Genomic DNA, 22,584 nt, shown 5'->3' on the forward strand with positions numbered 1-22,584 from the left:
CTTTCCCTTCAAAGAGGTACAACATGCAGAGGAATTAAACACATAATCAAAAACAGCTTTAACACAAACGTGGGTCCGAACAAGCCCTTAAATACCATTACTGTCCCTGTGAGTTTGGCTCACAGTGCGTTGTTGTGACATTCCAGACTGACTGCCCTGACATAAGAATTAATGACTTGACATTCAACCTAATAAAACCCTCCTCTGCAGCAGAGTTCACACTGTGCATTAAGTTACTTCAGAATTAAAACTCTGCTTTTACATGTGTTTGCATTATCTGCCCCACATAACTCTCAATTTTAAATACCAGAAACTTTTTTGCTTGCTGCAGCGTCAGTCTACGGGTAACTGGATAACTGGATCCCCTAAAAAGTAAACTTATTCTGTTACGTCATATTCTGTTTAAACACAGTGGAGCAGACACTCACCATGGGCTTCTTGTATTCGTTGGGTTTGATGCAGCGAACGAAGAAAGGCTGACAGACGCTCAGAGTTCTCATCAGCAGCTCCAGAGATCTCTTAAACTGACTGCTGAGAGTGGGCGAACGCTTCCTGGTCTCTGCCCCCTAAACACACACACAAAACAGCTTAGAAAGGGTCAGAAACAATGACGACTCCCTTTTCTCTTCCTGAGTGCTGACACTAACCTTTTTCCTCTTTCTGTCTCTAAATATAAAGTCTTTGTCTGGCTGACATCTCAGGTTCAGAGTTATTAAAAGTGAAGCCAGAGTAGAAACTATGTCCAGATGTTGGAGCTGCAATTATAAGTCGATTAATCGACTAGCAGTGTTGGGAAGGTCACTCTGGAAATTTAATGCAATAAGTTGCCCTATTTAAAATGTAATAATATTGTAACCTTTGTAATTTACTTTATCAAAGTAATGTAACTTTTTTACATTAATAACTTTTTGATTACTTTTCTAATTTCTAAAAAAAACAATTTCAACCTTTTTCAAAAGACAGCTTGAGAGGCGGCGCTGCAAATTTAAACATAAGAACCTTTTATAAGCATCAGAATGGCATCAAAGCAAAGGAAAACACTGTGGACATGAAAAACATTCAAAGCAACAAAATTTATATTAATCAACATATAGCCTAGCTTTTTACAGAAAATATTCAGATGTAACCCCTCATGTAATCAATAGCATTTTCATAAGTAACTAACTTAATACACATTTTCCCAGTAAATGTAACAGATTTCAGTAACATTTATTTTGTAATTAATGTTAAATTAGGTAGCTTAATTACATGCAATTAGTTATTTCTGTCAATCAAACACAAAATTTTACCAGCAACAATTTTTTTTTAGCAAAATGCCAAAACGTGTGCTGCTTCCAGCTTCTGAAATGTGAGGATTTGATGCTTTTCTTGATCTTGTAAGTTATATATTTGACATCTTTAGGCTTTTGGAGTGTGGGTCAAATAAAACAAACTATTTGAAAACATTTTTTTTTTTTTTTTTTTTTACAATTTGTTGCCATTTTATAGACATTGATCCAGAAAATAATGGGCAGACAAATCGATAATAAAAATAATTGTTAGTCGGTAGCCATGTCTTAAATCTTTTATCTCAAATATCTGCTTTTGTCAGTCCAAGAAGAGACTTATTTAACACTTACCGGGCAAAAAGGTGACCGAGTTTCATGGCGCTAAAGTTACCTTAACGTTACTGACGTGTTTAGCCTAGCTTAGCCTAGCTTAGCCTAACTTAGCACAACCACTAGAAACAGCTAGACTACCTTCATCACCGCTGCCTTATTTACGTAATGTATGTGTGTATTTAACACCTGAAGAAATACGAAACAAGATATTTGATTTCGCGAGTAGTTAACTTGAGAACTGAGGCAATTTATTGACCAACAACTGATCACTGCGTCAGCGTTGTAGGTGTTACACCGGATTCTGTTACCGTTAAATTACGTGACCTGATTGGTGTTTCTCCTCCTCACCTGTACCTGACCCGTAATCATATAATTGTAATCTCTGCGATGTTTAACATTAACCTGAGCACAAGGGAACTTTGTCAAGACTGGAATTATTTATTGTTCATAAGCAGGGACTAAATTTCAAAGTGTAGCTACTAAAATTATTGTAAACAAACGTCAAGCCAACGTTAATGTGTCTCTTTCCTACTCTGTCCCAGTGTTGGTTGCTTTATTTTGAAGGTTTTCGCCAGAAACCTTTGCATGGTGTTTGTGTCTGTCTTTACACAAGTGAAGTTCAGGGTTGACTCGAGTGTGTTTAGATATTAATCTTTATTAATGTAAATCCATACATGTCCCTATTAGTGTAATTATTGCAAATTACACAAGTTACATAAGTATTTAAGTAAGATTTGCTGATAAACAGTTATTTTAAATATAATTTTCTGGTGTGGAGATGATCCTAAGGTTACATGTCATCATTTCGTTTATTTCGAGTATTTGCTGCACTCTAGTGGTCAAAGTTAGGAGCTCAAGTCAATTTGGAAGTCAATTCTTCCAAAATAAACCTGTGGTCCAAACTGAAACATTCACAATTTGCCATCACTGTGTGTGGTATTATTAAATGTAAATTAAAAACACATACAAATACTGGAAAATCAGACAATTAAAAATAATGCAAAAATAAAATGAAATAAAATACTAATAAAAATTATATACTGAAGCTAGTGTTGTAGTCAAGACCGCCCAAACCGAGACAAGTCTAGGCCAAGACCAGAGTTTATCGAGACCGAGACAAGACCAAGACTTTTAGGGGCTGAGACTAAGTCGAGACCAAGACCGAGGGAGGGCGAGACCGAGTCATAAACAAGACCAGTTCTCCACATTACATGACACACGATAAAATGTGGAACAAGATCATAGGTACTTCTTAAATTGATCGGGAAGATCCACATTCCCATTAAAACATCCACATACAAACACTAAGAGCTGAAATAAATGTAAGCATCTTTTCCATGCTTACCATCGCGGGGAGGGAGGACGTTCACGGGAACCACACATGTTTAATTAGGGTTATTGGTTGCTTTCAAAGCAATACATTTTCCATCAACGTTAGGATGTTAACAAATAAATCAGACAATGCAAAAGCAATTTATTCCCAAAGTTATGGTCTTGACTGGTCTTGAAATAAAATCCCGAGACCAAGACCATCAAAAAGTGGTCTTAAGAGTCTCGAGTACTACAACACTAACTGAAGCAGATAAAACTAATTTATTGAAACACCATCAGCACGTCTGCTTTGAAAGCTCTACGGTGTTGAGGAGTCTGCTTAGAGTGTAACATCACTAGTTTTAAGCTATAAACCATTTCTGTGGCTGCTGTGTGTATGTGACCCTCATTCAAAGTGGTCTTCTGGCCCCAGGCCATTTCAGATTCAGGACAACATAGACTTTTATTCAATTTACACTAAATCTTATTTCACTTTCATCTTATCCCAATATGACAATTGATACGAGCTTTAACACGTGCCAGTGCAACGTTAAATCAGTCTAATTATAATAAACATAGATAGATAGATAGATAGGTGTGTGTGTGTGTGTGTGTGTGTGTTTGTGTGTGTGTCCCTTACCATAGCGACATCAGCCTGGAAGATTTGTTTGATGAACTTGTTCTTGGAGGAGTGAACCAGCTGGATAATGTCACCGTATAAAGTGTCCCTGTTCTTCTCGAGGAAGCCTGCAGGAAACACACACAAACACTGTGTGTTACAGTGTGCACATAACAAACAAAAAGATCAACACACACTACAGAGGCATGCGGTTATTTATAAAAAAAATCTTTAACTACATTTGCAAACATCCAACAGAACAGTCACCGTGTCATTTTCTTCTCTGAACATGTGCAGTAATAACAGAAGGAAGCACATCGAACTGGCTTCATTAACTATCTTTCACATATTAATATGTTCATACAGCGTTAGAGGAACATTTGAGTTCTGGTGTGATGAAGCGACCCTCACCTCTTGTTTCGTAGTAAACCACTCCAGCAAAGTGCTGGATGCCAAACTGAGTCTCGTGCGTGTTCTTTGGAGGGATGTAGTATGTGTTGAGTTTGTGCTGAAAGTTCAGCTTGTTCAGCATGGTGGTGTCCGTGCCCTGCAGGACACACAAAGACCGGCAGAAACAATTTCTCACATGCATTTGTTTGTGTATTTAAATCCTCCGGAAACTTGGCTTTTTCTTTTTGCTGTTGTGTTAAGCAGAAACAGCTCATGAAAGTAACACTGACATATTATCACCTTTCAAGTTGATGGACTTGTTTTTTCATAAACAGTTGTTTATTTACACATCCAGCAGTTACAGAGCAACATGATCATTCATGTGGAGTCGTGTTTGTGTCACCTGATGAATGTGAATCCAATATTCTCTCTCTGTTAGCTCCGTTTTTGGTCTCCACCACATCCTGAGAGAAATATCTGGCTCTTTAGCTGCTAAATGCTCCACCATGTTCACCAGCTCGTCTCTAACTGTGTCTGACTGTCGTGTACTGTGAATTTTTACAGCCTTCTCTCTGAAAACATTTACATTTACTCATTTGGCAGACACTTTTGTCCAAAAGCGACTTAAATTTGAATTTAAATCCACCATCTGAGCCTATGTACCTTGGGGAACTTGCTCTCCTCGTCGATGAGCGAGATGATGTTCATGGGTTTGATGGCGATCATGTCCAGAGCGTCCTGGTTGTCAGTGAACTCGATGTGCTGCCAGTTGATGTGCTCCAGGTTGTACTCCTCCTGCTCCAGCTTGAAGACATGACGGACGAAGAACTGCTGCAGGTTCTCGTTGGCGAAGTTGATGCACAGCTGCTCAAAGCTGCAGGAAGGAGGGTGAGAAAGTGACGAGAAAATCATCACAAAAGAGTTTCACTGTCAGATGATGCTCTTCAAGAAGCTTCAGTGTAAGATAACATATTAAATTGTATATTGTATATAATATATACTGGCTACTGTATGTGTGTGTGTTGTACCTGTTGACAGTGAAGTTCTCAAACCCGAAGATGTCCAGAAGTCCGATAGAGCGTCTCAGACCTTTGGGAATTGAGCTCGCAGGCTTGTAAATGGCTGCATTGATCTTCTCCACGATCCACACAAACAAACGGCCGTAAATTCCCTAAACACACACACAAACATGCAAGCACACACACAAGTCAAATCACAATTCAACACTTTAAAGGTCCCCTGCAGAGGTGTTGACCCCTAGTAGCATTATGGAGTCGGCCCCTGTTTTGCTTGTCTTGTCATTTACCATGGTGGACTTTTTTTGCCTCTCATTCACCAAATTCACACACCGATGGCAGCGAGCTACCAGTCAAGGTGTCGGCCTGACCAATTTGGGGTTCCGTCTCTTACCTGAGGACACTTCCAACCCTGTGATCAGTGGACAACCAGCTGAGCCACTGCCAACATGCAGGTGACACGATTCACATTACTACCAATGGTTTGACACTATTCCACTGATCTGCAGGCTGCGATAATGCGCGCAAAAAGGTGCCAGCAGACATGGATGTAAGAAAGCAGGAAGGTGTTTTATGAGGGAGAAAATGCCTTAAACACATTTGTCAGAGCTTAAGGACACACACCATGTGTCTTGGTGAGTAACACTGAATATAAACATAACTTTAGTTTGTTTAGAAGAAAACTCCACAGGGCACCTTTGAAAATGTATTTTATAATATTAATGAAAATACAGCTTTAATAATTAAGTGTTGTACCTTAACAAAAGCGTCTCGTACATCCAGAGCTTGTTCCATGCTGAGTGGGGTGGAGACGGTCTCTCCTCTGGTGATCAGAGTTCGGCTGGTCAGACAGTTCATCAGATCCTTACCATCCACCTGAACACACACAAACACAGGCTCTGTTTCATCTCCTCCAAATACAAGCTTCAGTTATTTATTATTGTAAAAGTTCACAAAAAGCTTTTATCAGAAGGTTAGCTATTAAAACTAAGTAGACCTAACTGCTTTCTGAAGATTTGATTAGCATGTTATTAAAGTGATCAGAGCGAAGGATAGATTACAGGGTTGCAGGGGGGCTGGAGCCAATCCCAGCTGTCATCGGGCGAAAGGCGGGGTACGCCCAGGACAGGTCGCCAGTCCATCGCAGGGCCACACATAGACAGACAACCAGTCACACACGCACACCTAAGGACAATTTAGAGCCACCAATTAACCTAGTCCGCATGTCTTTGGACGGTGGGAGGAAGCCGGAGCACCCTGGTAAAAACCACACAGAAAGGCCGACCTGGGTTCAAACCGATGACCTTCTTACTGTGAGGCGACAGTGCTAACCATTGCACCACTGCGCCGCCCGCCACAGTGCATCCTGCAGTTCAAATATGTTAAAACCTTCACCACAGGTTTCCTTCGATGGTGTCTTTTTATTTTTAGTATTCTACCTATAGTATTTAGTATACTTGTAAAGAATAGTGGCAGTGTGGATCATCTGTGGACAGGATTTAAATAACCTCTCGTCTCCTGCTGCGTGAACAAAATACTAATGTTCAGGTGCAGAATGCAAAATTTCCTGGAGTGATTCAGGTGGGAGAGGAGGGCTGGTAGGTAAGCGTAGGAACCTTTTATGAGTCTGTGCCCATTGGGGCCCATTGCATCATAACCCGTCCTTTATCACGCTGTAGCTCACATGGAGGAACCTGCCTTTACTGTAACAGATTAGCATGTGTGTTTATTGTGTGTGTGTGTGTGTGTGTGTGTCACCTCCAGCAGTTTAGCAGCGGTGGTGAGGTGAGGGCTGCGGACAACCTCACAGGCATCCAGGTTGTCGTAGGTACGAGCTGCAGGGTCAAAGGTCAAGAGAGATGAAAATACAAACATATTTAAATGTAGAAGATGTTGGAATGTGCAAAATAAGGGACTCTGGAGAAACAACAACAACAAGACATTAAAATCTTTCAAGCAAATAACAAATTATGCTAAAATCTCATCTGTTTTCCACAATAATGGTAGTATAACAAAAACTAGAAATGCATTATAAACCTCTGCGTTGTTTCAGTTGCAGAAACCTGATACTTTCTGAAGATTTCTACAAAGAGAATATGCAATTTACTATTTTAATTTTGGCGTATGTTCAGAGTCGTTTTAGGAAAATATTAACTGTAAATTCAATTACAGAATAAATTTTTTTTAATCAATCATCGAGACTTTTTCCACTCCTCAGTAGTGTCTCAAAGTATTCATTTAAGGCTGCACACAATCTCCAACATTAAGGTAGGGCAGCCTGTAAAAAACCCCAACAACCCTGCTTTGCACTACAATACTTTGAGAGCACGGCAATAATTGAAGGTGTCACATTTTTATTAACTCAGATCTTCGCTCACGTGAACTGTGGTGGCTGGATATTAGGAACAATATTAATAGGTATTTTACTTTACCCTCATATCTGAGGTTTCCCATGTGTAAAATAGCAGCCAGCAGTTTAGAAATCTCCCAGTTCTCCTTGTCTGTGAACATTAGTACCTGCAGAACATAGCAAAGGAAACAAAATGTATCACCTTTAAGTTTTATTTTATCAAAATCTTTAAGTAGCTACTGTGTGAAGTTAAACACACCTGGAACTAATGTCTCTTTTCTGTACTACAGTCAGGGTGTTTAATCAATACCTTCATTGCAGAGCGGATGTTGGAGTATTCTTTCATGTCGTCTCGGCCATCACACACTGTGCAGTTACCCTGCAGAGAAACACAGTGAAAGGAGCCGCTGTTGACAACTGACATTAACAGCGGAGGTTTTACATCCCAGGAAACCTTTCTGTTTTCATACTTGTACTATAGGTATTGAAAGTATCTCAACTTCTTATCACATCGTCTGTGTTTTGTCAGCTTATGTGAGACTGATGGTGAAACGTTACTCACTATGGTCAGGTAGGTGTAGTCGGTGGCCTTGCTCAGCCCGAGTTTCTTCTTCTCATCTGCAGTCATGCCCTTCAGCATGCAATAGAAGATGTGGTAGTTCCTCTCATCGTAGGCCTGCAGGGAGGGAGGAAAGAAGAAAAATACACAGATGTTGCATCATTACATCAAATAAAACCGCAAACTCACAGAAAACACATAAATAATTATTTGAATTCAAATAAAATGAATAAATTAGAGAGATGACATTTAAAAAAGCAAAATAGACAATACATAACTGTGGTAACAGAAGTTTTGGTATGAATATAAGTTAAAAATAATAAAGTATATAAGACAATAGCAGAAATACAACAATCACAATGTAATGTGATATTATTATGTAATGATATAATATGGTGACATAAGCAAAATAAAAATAAAATAGCTATGTTATAATAATGTCATGTTACTACTGCATCCTTGAATCATATTTCAAACTTTATTTGAACACTAAAGAGCTAAAACCGCCTCATTTATACCCTGCAGAAAGATTATAGAAATCCATGAAGAGTTTATTTTAAAGTGTGCAATGGTTAGCACACAAACTATAGCATTCGTTAACTTTAATGTGCTAATGTTTGCATGTTAAATTCTATCCTGTCATGAAATGAAAAACTGAACAAGAGGAAATCATTTTGTTTGTTGTTTTGTTTGGTGGCCTGACATCACCAAGCCCACAGTGATTACACTATAGGTTCAAGATTTAAACAGAAAAATAAGCTGGAAAAAGTTGTTTATTTTATCAGAATGTATTTCTTAATTATTTAAATGTCAGACAACAAACAGATCATCAACAATCATAAGTGTCACAGTCACAGTTAATCGCTGAGACAATCCTGAAGAGTTTATAGTTTGAGCAGGTGGACAGGTGTCATCAGTTTGTGCCGTACCTGTCGACAGACTCTGGATTTCTCCAGCAGGTACTGCTCTATCTTGGCTCCCTCTATGGCTCCTCTCTTGTTGAAATGGATGTCGATGTATTTGCCAAAACGAGACGAGTTGTCATTGCGGATTGTTTTAGCGTTGCCAAAGGCTGAAAAAGAAACAACAGAAACCAGTGGGAATAACGTCACATTGATGCATGGATAAGTGTATATGAACCCAGCTGTATGCGTGTACTTCTGTACATATTAGTGTGTTTTCATGAGGTTTCACATGTGAGAAGAACATTTTCACCAAAACCTAAACATTAATCACAGATCTGTTTTAATCTACACGAGGGTAATACCCTGATGATCCAAATACTAAAATCTTATTTCATGTTTATTTGTTTGTATATTCAAGTACGTATATAGATTGTGTGTGTGTGTTTGTGTTCCTACCCTCTAGTATAGGGTTGGCCTCCAGGACCTGCTGTTCTATCCAGGAGTGTTGACCACTGATGGCTGCCAGGAACTGAAGGATCAGTTTGGTGCTTTCTGTCTTTCCTGCTCCGGACTCACCACTATTTAGTCCCCCCCCCACACACACACACAGTATTTATGATATGCAGTGGTGAATTTGTGATAAAATTGTATTCTTGTATTCAACACATTTTTCCTAACATACAACAAATTAAAAAAATCACCGTAACTTATAAATGTCATGTCTTACAAATGAGGAATCAGGAAATATCTAAATGTGGTAAAAATATATATTAAAAAATAAATATCTAATTAAACAATATTTGGTCAGAACAAGCACTCTGGACTGACTTTCAGTACTTCAGACACATTTTGGTTGATACATAAAGAACATGTGATGTTTATCCCTAGCCCCAGGTTTTTTCTTAATCGGTCCACCAGTTTTGCAGGCACTTGATCATAAACCAAACTATTTGACAGCATACAAAGACTGCGAACGTCTGCTCTAAATTGCTCAATTCTCACATGTTGGAGATTTTGGGTCGAGCCACCTGCAGTCTGAACTCTTTCCTACCTGATGATACAGCACTGGTCACGGTTGTTCCTCTGCATGTTGAAGTAACAGTTGTCAGCAATGGCAAAGATGTGGGGCGGCATTTCACCGATCTTCTTGTTGGTGTAGAGGCGGATCTGGTCGGCCGTGTAGATGGGCAGCAGCTGATAAGGGTTTACGGCCACCAGGATGGAGCCAGTGTATGTCTGCACACAGATGGACAGGATAAACCGATAACTTAAACTGCTGTTAGCCTACAATTTTGGGACAGACCTGAGGACTAGCAATAACCCACAAAGAATGGAAAAAATCACACAAAAGATTGTTTCCACCAACCAGATTTTTTAGTATGTAATCTTCAGAAAGGAGCATAAACCGTACATACATACATATTATCACTGATTATTGTCACTCATTCACTACTGTGTGAGTGGCATTTTTGTTGCATTTAGCCGTGGTGGAGCTTTCCAACTACTTTATCAAGTTTTGAGCAACTTTATAAATAATGTTAACCTCATTTTTCATTGCAGTACAATGTTTCAGCCTGATATACACATGCACTATTCATGAGATAAAACCATTATCATGTGTTTTGTTTGAAAAGCATTCAGAAAAATTGCAAAGTAACTAGTAACTACAGCTGTCAGATAAATACAGTGGAGTACAAAGTACATTTACGTATGAAATGTACTGGGGTAGACGTTTGGGTAGTAAAGCATAAAACCGGAATGCTCAAGTAAAATACAAGTACCTTTAAAGTGTATTTAAAAACAGTACTTGAGTAAATGTACTTGTTACTTTCCACCACTTCCTGACAGTCAGTGCACCTGTATGTGGAAAATTTTGATCCGTGTAACTGACCTCCCACAACAGGCCAGTTTGAATATAACAGATGGGTCAAACACTCATTTTGAGTAAAAATGGCAGTAACACACACTATAGTACATATATGTCAATGCATACACAGGAATGTAATATTCATACACACATAGACACATGCATATACACATGCACACTATCTGTTTCATTGCTTTCAGACTGAATCAGTTTCATTCATTTATTGTTGTTTTTTTAGTTGTTTTGACCTTGATTTGAAAACCTCCCTAGGGACAGGGGCTAAAAATTAGCATCAGCTAAATGCCCAGTACACATGGTGCATTACTTCTCCCTATGTAACAATGTTAACATCTTACAGGAACATCTAGATATACTATAGATCAAACTCTTTTCAGCGGTTTTCTGGGCCAAGAGTGGTCTGTTTACCAGCTTTTTAGAAGTGTATAAAGTTATGGGGCTGGTGGAGGGAAGATGAGTTGACGCAGGTCTCGTAGCTCAGATGTAAAGGATGACAATGTGTTCGCCACTGGAGAACAGACGGCCATGTTGGTAACAAATCAGCATGCCACCAGGCTGCATCGCTGAGCTCGGTTACAGCCAACCAGGAATCAGTCCCATTAAGTATTTCGAATTGTCCTGCAGAAACGTGACACCTCCAAAGCTCCAGCTAAAGTACCTCTTTTCCCCTCACTGCCCATTTAGTTGTGTCTGTCAGTCACGACGTGCTGTATTTTTGAAAGTGTGTGTCACAGCAGTAAATTATCACAAAAAAGTAGATACAATGTTCATGCAGAGCAAAACAAAATGAAAAATGAGTTTCATTCCATAATAAGATGTCCATCATACCTGTGACACTGAGTCTGACTAAATAAAACCCTACTGGCTTTCTTTACTAATGTACTGTAATCATTTGTAACATTTTGCAATGAAGCCCACAATTTCGTTTCAATTTCAAGTTTACAAGAAAAAACAATGCTAACATGAAACATTTAAAACGTGCAACATACATGCAGCTCACAGATACATTTGAATAGCAAAATATACTGCATGTTGTTGTTTCTGAGGCCGTGCAGGTGTTGAATTAAAGGTTAAGTGCATTATTTTCAGGTGAGGCTGGATCTCTTTCCTTACCCTGCCACCACAGTTTGTCTTCAGAGGAAACAGGAAGAGGGAGCGAGGAAGGAGGACAGCAAGTAGAGCAAGAGAGAGAGAATAAAGAACAAAGAAGTTGATATGAGAGCAGAACAACAGCCATGATCAGATGTCTGAGGTTGGATCTGTGAGTTAATATGTAAGCCCTGAATAAAGGCATAAAAATCTAAAAGTAAAGAAAACACAAATAATGTAGCAGCAATGTTGGTGTGGTGCTAATTATGAATGGACTAAGATAAGTCCTTACTATTTTAAGAAACCATTAAATAGTTAGCAATGTATCAGTACTTTTATCATCTTAATTGACTTCTTGTACTGCCTTGACAGATATAGCTAAATGAGTAGCAGAGTGCAAATAAATAAGCCGGCTAAGTGGGAAATAAAACTAGCAATGAAGGAACATATGTTCAATTAAAATCCTTCTGGTGACATGAGCTGTTTGAGTATTACCTGACCTGTGTCCGAATTAGAGAAAATTAAATAAACAATTATGAGTATATAAAATGCAATCTGTACAATTTGGACAGATTTTTATATAATTATCACCTGTGAACTTACTAGATGTGCTAGTAAGAATAGAATAATTGTTGAAAACAAGCCGGGCTGTGGTCAAAACTGCTGACTGAATATTTTAATTTTTGCCATTTTAAATCCAAAAATCCGCCTATTTTGTTAAGTCTCAGCGGGCACCATCTTCATTATTGCGTAGGGAGCTGCCTGCCTTCTCCAGTCTTTTTCTGCAGAGAGGAAACATGCTGCTTTGTAACACACAGTCTTTTTTAGCCACTTTGTGGCCGACCCGTTGGAGATACATAGATGCCACATACATAGATACATGGTTACCTAATAAAAGGTCTGCTCAAGCCAAATCCATTGATATGGACTTTCGCCTGGTATTTTGAAAATGTGTTGTATTTTAGTTTATTTTCATCAAATTTACAGTTACAATTGCATTCTAGGTGTATTAGAAAATATTCAGTTGCATCGTAAGATTTCTTGTGATGGTTTTGATGGTTTATAGTATTATAATATATAGCTTTTTTTTTTACCAGGCAAGGATGAAAATGTCATATAAACTGTAATGGTAAAATAAATATGTTAATGGATTTATATTCCTTAGCTTCTGACTTTTCAAAGGAGACCAGAATTATGCTTCTAGGCCAAATGGTTGAGGAGTTATTCCTGATTCATTTTAGGTTTGTTATTTTAGGTGTTTTTCGTGGAAAAGGGTGCCTGTCCCCAACAGGTTGAAAACAATGGTGATCAGATGTCATTTCTGAGATACTGTTTGTTGACTGCATGTTAACACCTTGGAATGGTGTTATTTTATGGTTTCCCTGTATTTGATGAGCAGGTTGTATTTGCACAGTACGTTATATTAGTATCAGTTTGCGGCAGTTGTATAAGAACAGTACTGCAGTAATACTCACATATATGAGTTTTTCTCTGTATCTGATGAGCAGGTTGCGGAGGATGCCAGCTTCGTTGAGGTCTCCCAGGCGGATCATGTCTTCCACACCGTGTATGGAGGTGGGATGCATAGGCTTGATGTTGGTGGCATTCTGCGGTGAGATCCAGTGCTCCTGGAAGAGGAGGAGATGTTATGGGTTGTAGAGGAGAATCAGGACAAAATGGCAAATAACAGTGTTATTGTTTCGACATTCACTTTGCATTTATGTTGGATAGTGTTGGGCAACAATTACAATTTTTTTATCACGATTAATTGCATGATTTTCTTGCGATTAATCGCATAATTATGTGCAAAATTGAATAATGAATTTTAAAGTAGTGCGTTGCACACTTTTAATTTAAATGTACTGTTATATACACTAAAGTCCAACAACATGTGGTTTGCAAACACATTATTAAACAAATAAGGTGCTTTTTAGTATTCCCTTTACACAGTAGAAATAAAATATTTCTTGTAAATCTCAACTTAAACATTAATGTAATCAAATCAAATATAAAACCAAAACATTTTTATTTTATCAGGGAGCAGCATAAACATGTTCTAAGTGTTGATGTTAGAGTGAAGTGAAGTGTCGCGGCAGTGCTCGCCTCACGCACACACCCGCCGTCAAAGTTGAATTGTCTGAACGCGCAGCACAAATCATTGGAAGAGAGACTGATCCTCGCTGTTTGTGAGTTCACACAATCTATTACTGTTTAACTAAATAGTTATCAGGACAAAAACAGGAGGGATTTCTCCTGGTGGAGCATCCCTGCAAAACTAGATGAAGGCCTATCAGGTAAAGTTATGTAGCCTATAATTTTTACTAAAGTTAAATAGGCTACAGCTGTGTGGCACACAGAAGCCGTAGCCATGGTTACTCTCCATAGAGCGCCTCGTGGAGCGTTTGTCTCCCTGTCTGATCACCGGGGGAAAGAGCAACCCCGCGGGGTCAAACGCCACTTCGCTGTGGCGTTTGATCGCTTGTCCTGCTTTTATTTATCTACTTCTCCCACACGCTGCATCCAGGCAAGTCAACAACGGCTCAAGAAAACTCAATCAATCATTTACTTTGCCTTTTATAATAGATAACCAGTAGCTTATGCTACAGTGAGCAGTAAATTGAGATTTTGGACAGTATCTCACATTTCTGGGTTAAGGCAGTGCTGGAAAATAATGGTGGCCACACAAAATATTGACTCTTTGGGCCCAATTTGGACATTTTCCCTCAGGGGTGTCCTCACTTTTGTTGCCAGCGGTTTAGACATTAACGGCTGTGTGATGTGTTATTTTGAGGAGGACAGCAAATTTACACTGTTATACAAGCTGAAAGCTCACTACTTTACTTTTCTTTGTTTTGATATCTGCATTTTAAATCCTGCTCTCTAAATATCACTCATCGGTCATTGAAAAACCCATGTCGGGTTCGACCACTATTTTGTTCACCCAGTCACACACAATCACACACCAAAGAAGCTACCATGCTAAGTGCTGCAGCTAGGTCGATTGTTAATTATAGGGTTGGTTCACATGTCAAGTGCTCTTGGACAAGACACTGAACACAAAAACAATCCAGATAGTCTGGTCAAGAAACAAAGACCACCTAGTCCCAATCCACGTTGCAAACTATTGGACCATAGGAACACAGGAAAAGGATGGTCCCCACAACATAAACTTACTTAAGTGTTTTAGCACTTACATTTCCTTCATCATCCAACACCTGGATCTGTCCTGAGTCACAGAGTTTGACCACTGCGCCGATCGGCACCTCAAACTCCCGACCGCTCTTCAAGTCCAACCAGACATAGTCGCCCTGGAAAGAAACCAAGAATTAAAGCCAAAACCAGGATTAGGATTATAATGTAGTCAAATCAACGTCAGCGAAAGAATCACAATTTTAAATCAGGGGCAGTAAAACAGCAATAAGGATATGATCACATGAGAAATCAGAGTGATAATTAGAGCCAGAAAGGAAGCATGTCTTTATGATAGCATCTCCAAAAAACGTGATTTATAACTTTATGATTTGAAGATTTGTGAGTTGATCAGACCCACGATTATTAGAATTCATGTTTCTCTGTTTAAATAATTAAATCATCACCATTTTCACACTGCACCTAGACCAGGCTAACTGCAGTCTGTTGACATGTGAACCTTTTTAACCAAAATCCGATTGTGGGTGAAATAAGGCCTCATGTCATTTTTCTCTACAGTGGGGCTGGCATTTACTTTTGTTACTGTGTTTTTTGAAGCTGTTACATTAAGACTCAGCAGGGTTAGAACATTATTTTTAAATGGTGCAGTCTGAAAAAGGTGAAATTCACCCCAAATGATCTCCTCACTCAGGCAAGACAGTCCAGCCTGGACTGGAAGCTTCATGAAAGGAACAACATATATACAAAATATGTACCAGGAATTTGTCGATGTGGACAGGGACATCTAACCAGCAGACAGTCGTTATGTAGGAGGGGAAAGAAGGATTAGTACAGATGGGTGAATGAATGCCATGGAGGCATTAAAGAAATACTTTCCTGTCAACCTTTTGCGTGTCAGACCTTCTCCATCTGAAAAGTGTCTGTTTTTCTCCCTTCTGGATGCAGGTAGTTATAATGCTCACATGTTGCTTTCATGTGTTACCATTATATTCAAGTTGCAGATTAGCAAGCTTTGAAATACCAGATGCTGCTGTTCTGCATCCACAACCTTGTTTTTTTCCCCAAGTTTCCTTATCCTATATACACGTCTTTGCTTAATTTATACGTGAATTAAAATTCTAAAGAAAAATCTGTTATATTTGTCTGTACTGATCCAACATTTGAATATTTTCATAAAAAAATTATTACATTAATATCTACTTGTATAAAAAACAGTACATATGTTGTGACAGGAAATACAGGTGCAACTTGAGAAACAAGTTTAAATCCTTCTTCTTTTTATCGTGCAGTGGATGCAATGTATTGATGACAGCTGCATGGAAAGTCTGTGAGGAACAGCGGTAAGTTTTGTTAAGAGACCTTCTGGGTTTTCTAAAGCTCGCCAGAAATGTATTTTTCGAAGAATTTGATCATTAGCTCCGTGGCTTTGTGTGACTTGTATATAATACTGTAGTAATGCATGAGCGGTACAGATGGGGGCTAAGTCACCACAAGGTATGAAGATATCTCTCACATCACTCCTGCAGCATAACGCATTTCTCATCCATCCAAATGTGTGCTCACAATGATCCATATTCTCTCAAACATCTACTTAAAAAATGGCTAAACACACAGCTCCTGTTTATGCTGTGTTTACCTTTTGTTGAACATGCCTTTAAATGTTTACGCTGCTAACGAACAACAAACGAAAACACTTCAATCAATCTTTCACACAAATCTGGCAAAGTAAGGCTAAATACAGAGCTTGTTTGCTTTCTTCAGGAAGATTCTAGGAAACCACTGCTTTTAGCCGAGAAACAGCATATACCCCCCTGTAAATTAGTTATTTTTATACTTAGGCTTACATACAAGCAAATTAAGTATAAAATATCAATTAATGAGCTTTGATGGGCATTCAGTTAAAACACCACAAGAGTCTGTGGGGGAATTTGTTTTTAGTTAGTGGTGAGCAAGAAGTAAAAGTACAGAAGTATTAGCATCAACCTTTAATGTACCAAAAGTATAAATTATGCAGAATGGTCCTATTCAGAATAATGTAATTTCTATTATTGGATTATAATTGCATGCATTATAATCACTTCAGGGCTGAAGCTGAACATGGGGCTAATTTTAATTAAATTATCACTAGCTTGTGACTTTACCCCCTTATCTCATCTTATCCAACCAATAATTATACATCACATTTATTTTTTGGTTGAACTTTATATTATTGATCTGGATGTGCAAAATAACTAGTAAGGCATCAACAGTGCAGTAAAAAAGTAAAATTTTTATTTCTGATTGTAGTAGAATTTAAGGAATCCAGGAAGTCCAATTTGAACAGATCCATGACTTTGAAGGCTTATCAGATACCAGAACACTGCACAACAGGATTTCACTACTCTACAAAGTTATCGCAAAGGCAAACACTTTAACTGCAAGGTAAACAGCACAAATGCGCTGTTGAAGTTACAAAATAATCTATCAGGAATGTGCGCTTGCACATATTTTATGGGCTGTTTTTTTCCACACAGAGCTAAAGTCAGTCTGAATACAACCTTAGAAGTCATGGTAGGTGGATTTTGTTACTTTGTGCAGGGCCAAGCTAGCTGTTTCCCACTGTTTGCAGTCTTTGTGCTAAGCTAAGCTAACACTAAAACCTTATATTTAATGGACAGATGTAAGAACAATATCGATAATGTCAAGCTCTTGGTAAGAAAGCGAGTAAGTAAATTTTCCAAAGGTTAGAAATTGTTTTCTTTAATAACGTGCAACAAGGCACACACACACACACACACACACACACACACACAAGGCTATATTTGATGCATGAAACAAGGGAACACAGACAGGTTAAACAAAACCCACAGAATTAAGACAATTATAAGTAATGAAACTTAAAACACTTTCTCTCTCTTTCTCTCTCTCTCTCTCTCACACACACACACAAAGACACACAGTTGCGTACCGGCAGCAGTGTGCTGTGTTTCATCACAGTGTTGACGTTGCGTAGAAGCGACCATTTGGCCAGATCCTTCTCATAGAGTTCCACATATTCCCGACGCTTGTACATCTTCACATGCACAGCATAAACTCACACTGACAATAATATCTGATGGTTGCAGTCTTCTATTCCACACAGTGAGAAAAAAAATATCCACCAGTACAGGTGGAAAGGGGTGTAAATTGATCTGATCTTTGTATAATTTCAGTTTCCTCTGTATCTTTACACACACGGGTGGACACTTTTCAAATATCCACGTAAAAGATCAAATAACACGTGTACAGTAGCTGTTCGTGGTTCAACAAGTTCACTTCCAGCAGATCACGGTCACCTCTATTTCTCTTCCCTGGGTTCATCTAAAAAACAGCTGAAATGCCCTTTAAGCGATGCCAAAAGATGATGTAAAAAAAAAACAGGTCCAATATTAGACGTCTTAAGGTCTTACAGGGTCAAACATCCTGGTTTTTGACCTCCTGGCCCGTCTCTCTGTATATTTCTTGACCACTCTGAATAATAACAAAGTGATAAAGTCCAGCCAAGTTTTCACAGCGGTAACATTTTGGGACAACCCTCCTGCTCTCTCTCTCTCTCATTCTCTATCACACTCACACTTTGTTAACCCAGTCCCCCCCCACAACATCTCCTGTTGCCTATGACAACAAGACGTCACTTCCTCCTCAGGTGCGTCCTATGGTGTAGGATTTCTGTGCAGATAAGTACACTTCAGGCTCTTCCAGCAATGTAAATTCTGCAGGCTATGCAGGACAACCTGCTTTATTTCCTGGCTGTGAAACATTAAGGACAATAAAAGAATACTACTAATACTAATATTAATGGTAACACTTTACAATAAGGTACACAAAGATGTAGTTACGAATCAAAAACGACCTCAAGACTATGATGAGTTACTAGAGGACAGACTGGGAGATACTATATTGATGAATCATTAGGTAATAACTAATTAATAAATTTCTGTGTATCGGAATAATGATCACTTTCTTCAGGAGTCGCTTCTGATTACCTCTGAACCTGTTGTTGTAATGTAATTTGACTCATTAATTACTCATTACTTAATTATTAGTTGCTATTTTTGTGCACCCCAAGTGATACACAAGTTACTAAGTAGGACCTCATAACTCAATGATTGTCTGACCATTGTTTGCACCGTGGAATAATTCAAAACAAAATGATGTAAAAAGACTAAAGTTTTATAACCTTGTGTTGCCTAGTTAAATTATGGAAATGGAAAGGGCTCATCCTCCGAGGGGAATGCACATGCAACAAGTTCTTCAAACTACGTTATGAAATATGTTTTCTTGTAATTCTTTTCCAATGAGGATTTTCTTGTCTGAGGCCCCTTTTGGCAGGACGACATTGTAAAGGTGCTTTCAGACGGCGAGCGAAGCATCGAGGTTGGCGGCAGCGGTAAGGAGAGCTGATTTTATAGGTATCTGACTTCCCTTAATTACACAATTCTGCTGCCACTGATTCATGTTGACTGGCGATGGTCTCAGAGGCAACCACTCGCTGTGTGCTGTGTTAAACGTTGTCGTGTCTGTCCTGCTCTATAGCTCACCAAGGCAAATTCCTAACAACATTTGTTCTAAGAGAAATCAGGTTAACTCAACTCAAGCCCATTCAAATCATAATGTTGTCTTTCGGAGCTGCAAATTAATGTTACTTACTTGTTCTTACTCTGTCTAATTACTACTGTGTTTCTACTCCTCCACTCACACATTTGTAGCCATAGTGGTATGGATCTATGGACAGCAATGTCTGTTGGTCAGCCACTGAGTTTCAGACTGAATATCTCGACAACTATTAGATAGATGATCATGAAATTGTTTAAAGACGTTCGGTTTCCAGAAGATCAATCCTGCTGATTTAAATAATCCTCTATGTTTTCCCTCAGCGCCACCAGCATGTTGACATTTGTGTTTTTTGTTTTTTTGTTGTGTTGTATGGATTGTCGTGAAATTTGGTTCACACATGCATGGTCCCCAGCAGATAAACTGTAATCACATCGATCCCTTTAATCAATGACATTTAATCTAGCACCATTATCTGATCAAACTTTCATCTTCTCCCATATTTTGGTTTGCGACAAAATACCTGCAAAACTACACTCTTAACTAACAGAGAAAATGCTAACATTTTACCATGCAAGCATTGTCACTGTGAGGATTTCAGCCTGCTGCTCTTAGCATTTAGCTTTAGCTCTGTCTTTTTCTTTGCTTCTTCCCGCTCTGTAAGAAGAGAGAAAGATCAGAATAACACTAAGTGTAGCACGAGATGTGAGAAGTGACTCTGTGGTATGTGTGAGAGTGTGATGAATGGTTGTTTGAGTGTGTGTTACATATATGTCAGTTTAATTAAGTAAATACTCCGTCTGGCAAACTGAGCCACCTGAACATTACACCACTGAACACCTGTCGCACACACACAGCCTGTGACGGAGTAAACAGGAGCGAGCAGGGCCAACGGCAAACTATCAGAAGCCACATGTTGAATTATTTAACACAGAGGACTTGTTTTTCTTTTTGTCTCCTCTTTTATATTTCTTCTCCTGTCTGTCTTTCTTTTCCTTCACCCTTTTCCTCCCTCCTTCATCCACACATTCTTCATTTCTTTGGAGAGTTGTCTCTTAAAGTACATGTACGGATGTGCGATGAATGAAAGTTAGTGACACAATCAGATCTTATTGGAGGTGAGAAGACAGTGTGGGATACGTCACGATCTGAATGTGAAACATAAAAACAAACAGAACTATTCAAAACATAATTAGCTACTGTTAGCTAAAGTTAAAGGATAAATCTGTTGACATTTCATATGTCAACAAACATCCCATGAAAAGACCAAACCCCCATGGAGCACCATTGTTGTCAAAAAAACTATTAACATTTCTAGTTTTTAACCATCCACACTGTAGTTTACTTTGACTCAGTACCACATATACTGTCCTGCTTAACCAAATACTCACTAGAGCACCACATGTGGATCAGTGTGAGGCTGAAGATAGGAACTGGGATTTACTGACAATAAGAAAATATAGAAAAACACCAGCTATATTATTTAAATACCATCTTTCTGTAAATTCATCTATCCATCCATCGTCTGTAACTCCCTCACCCTAACTTAGGCCAGAAAATGGTACATTTATTTAACTTAACTTAACTTAATCAACCAAATTATGACGCTGTGCAAGAAGTCTTTCACATTTAACAACAAAATATGGCATTGTGTATTTCAAAACTGTCACAAATCAAGTTTCATACATACTAATTCTATACAGTAGGTCAATGCACTACATAATCATCATAGTATACTGTTTCAGTAGGTAGTAAATAAAGAATATAGAAAATATAGTTTACATACATTTTATACTCACAGGAAATGATGCAATTCGTGTGACATCGGATGTCAATTAAACTGCAACTTTGGAAAGCTACTACCAATTAGTCTTCACAAAGTTTGTGCTCTTACTTCTCTGTGAATTGCATTGTGGGCGAATAGTGTCAGTATGTAGCCTTTACCTTATTTAGGCATACTGTCTGGTTTGAGTACATTTTGTCCATCTTTTCGAGAGTGTTTTGCGAGAACACACTGCAAACGCAAAACCATTCTTCTCAGTATGTTGAAACACCAGTCTTTAGTGTCTGTTGGTTTTCTGACATTTTAGTTCACCATCATCAATGTCGTTTCCAAGTAAAGTCAGTGCACACTACTTGCTCAGCACCAGGAGTTTGTGAAGCCCAAAGAGGAGCGAAGAGGAGAGTGAATATTACACCTAATATTTATCTGGTGGACACCCCTCCAAATGAATGATTATGTTGCTCTTTGTTGACTGGATGTGTGCATAGACAATTGTTTCCTTGATAACTGAGTTGTGTTTCCGTCCACAAAAAGAACAAACAAACCCCAAACAGTAAAGGTGACAGCCATAAAACCACAACAATGGACTATAAAACATTTTGTAAATATGGGGAGAACTGCAGTGACGTGATACCTAATTCTCTGTGGGTAGGTCACTATGAGTGACCCCTACAGCTACTCATTTGACCCACTGGTCATATTAAAATACTGATAAGTGCAGCTTTAATCGTCTCAGTTAGGGTGACATGTGAAAGATAAATGACAGTTTTTAATATGTGATACTGTAATTATAATACAGTACCATTGGGTCATCCAACTGGGCAAATAATGAAAACAAAACAAGCTTGCATCTGTTTGAAATGGAAGATTATTAAAGATTGTAAAGATAATCCCACACGGTCATGACATTAGTTTTAATCATGACCTTTGGCCTATTCCTAATCTAATCTGTGGTATAAATCATAAACCTGTAATGTTTTGCGTCAAGTCCCGTCCTATTGTGTTGCAACATTAGTGACACTGCTGATGTTGACGATAATGTAATAATAATATAAATTTAAAAACATTTAAAATTCTTATATCTGCAGAGAGGATGCAACTCAGTTTAACTCAACATAATTCAACCCCTTGTTCATACATTTTGCTTCTCAGCAGAATTGATAACAACAACATTACTCAATCAACATATCACACTCAATCTTGAATCAGGTGATGGCATCGAGAAAAGCAAAGGGTTAGAGAACTGTGCAAGATGGCAAAATAAGCTCGATTATTTAAAATTAAAGGGAAAAGGCTATGCTTATTATTATTATTATCCTCAGAAGGGTTAGTTTCAGTGGGCAGGACAGGATGG

At 38.5% G+C, this 22,584-nt stretch overlaps 1 protein-coding gene across 1 annotated transcript in view; it reads right to left on the reverse strand.

Annotated features, from left to right (window-relative positions):
* myo7aa (myosin VIIAa) overlaps nucleotides 1–17,927 on the reverse strand; it is a 54,569-nt gene extending 36,642 nt beyond the window's left edge. Inside the window, exons 1-16 of the mRNA XM_046074067.1 lie at nucleotides 17,823–17,927; nucleotides 14,920–15,033; nucleotides 13,201–13,353; nucleotides 9,803–9,987; nucleotides 9,208–9,329; nucleotides 8,776–8,918; nucleotides 7,850–7,963; nucleotides 7,598–7,666; nucleotides 7,370–7,454; nucleotides 6,696–6,772; nucleotides 5,694–5,813; nucleotides 4,950–5,092; nucleotides 4,585–4,795; nucleotides 3,943–4,078; nucleotides 3,553–3,659; nucleotides 429–566 (exon numbers count right to left, since the gene is read on the reverse strand). Coding sequence (XP_045930023.1) covers nucleotides 429–566; nucleotides 3,553–3,659; nucleotides 3,943–4,078; nucleotides 4,585–4,795; nucleotides 4,950–5,092; nucleotides 5,694–5,813; nucleotides 6,696–6,772; nucleotides 7,370–7,454; nucleotides 7,598–7,666; nucleotides 7,850–7,963; nucleotides 8,776–8,918; nucleotides 9,208–9,329; nucleotides 9,803–9,987; nucleotides 13,201–13,353; nucleotides 14,920–15,033; nucleotides 17,823–17,927 — 2,022 coding nt within the window. The remainder of the gene's footprint in view (nucleotides 1–428; nucleotides 567–3,552; nucleotides 3,660–3,942; nucleotides 4,079–4,584; nucleotides 4,796–4,949; nucleotides 5,093–5,693; nucleotides 5,814–6,695; nucleotides 6,773–7,369; nucleotides 7,455–7,597; nucleotides 7,667–7,849; nucleotides 7,964–8,775; nucleotides 8,919–9,207; nucleotides 9,330–9,802; nucleotides 9,988–13,200; nucleotides 13,354–14,919; nucleotides 15,034–17,822) is intronic.
* Between the last annotated feature and the right edge of the window lie 4,657 nt (nucleotides 17,928–22,584).

This window comes from Micropterus dolomieu, linkage group LG17 (genome assembly GCF_021292245.1).
Source record: "Micropterus dolomieu isolate WLL.071019.BEF.003 ecotype Adirondacks linkage group LG17, ASM2129224v1, whole genome shotgun sequence".
Lineage (NCBI taxonomy): Eukaryota > Metazoa > Chordata > Actinopteri > Centrarchiformes > Centrarchidae > Micropterus > Micropterus dolomieu.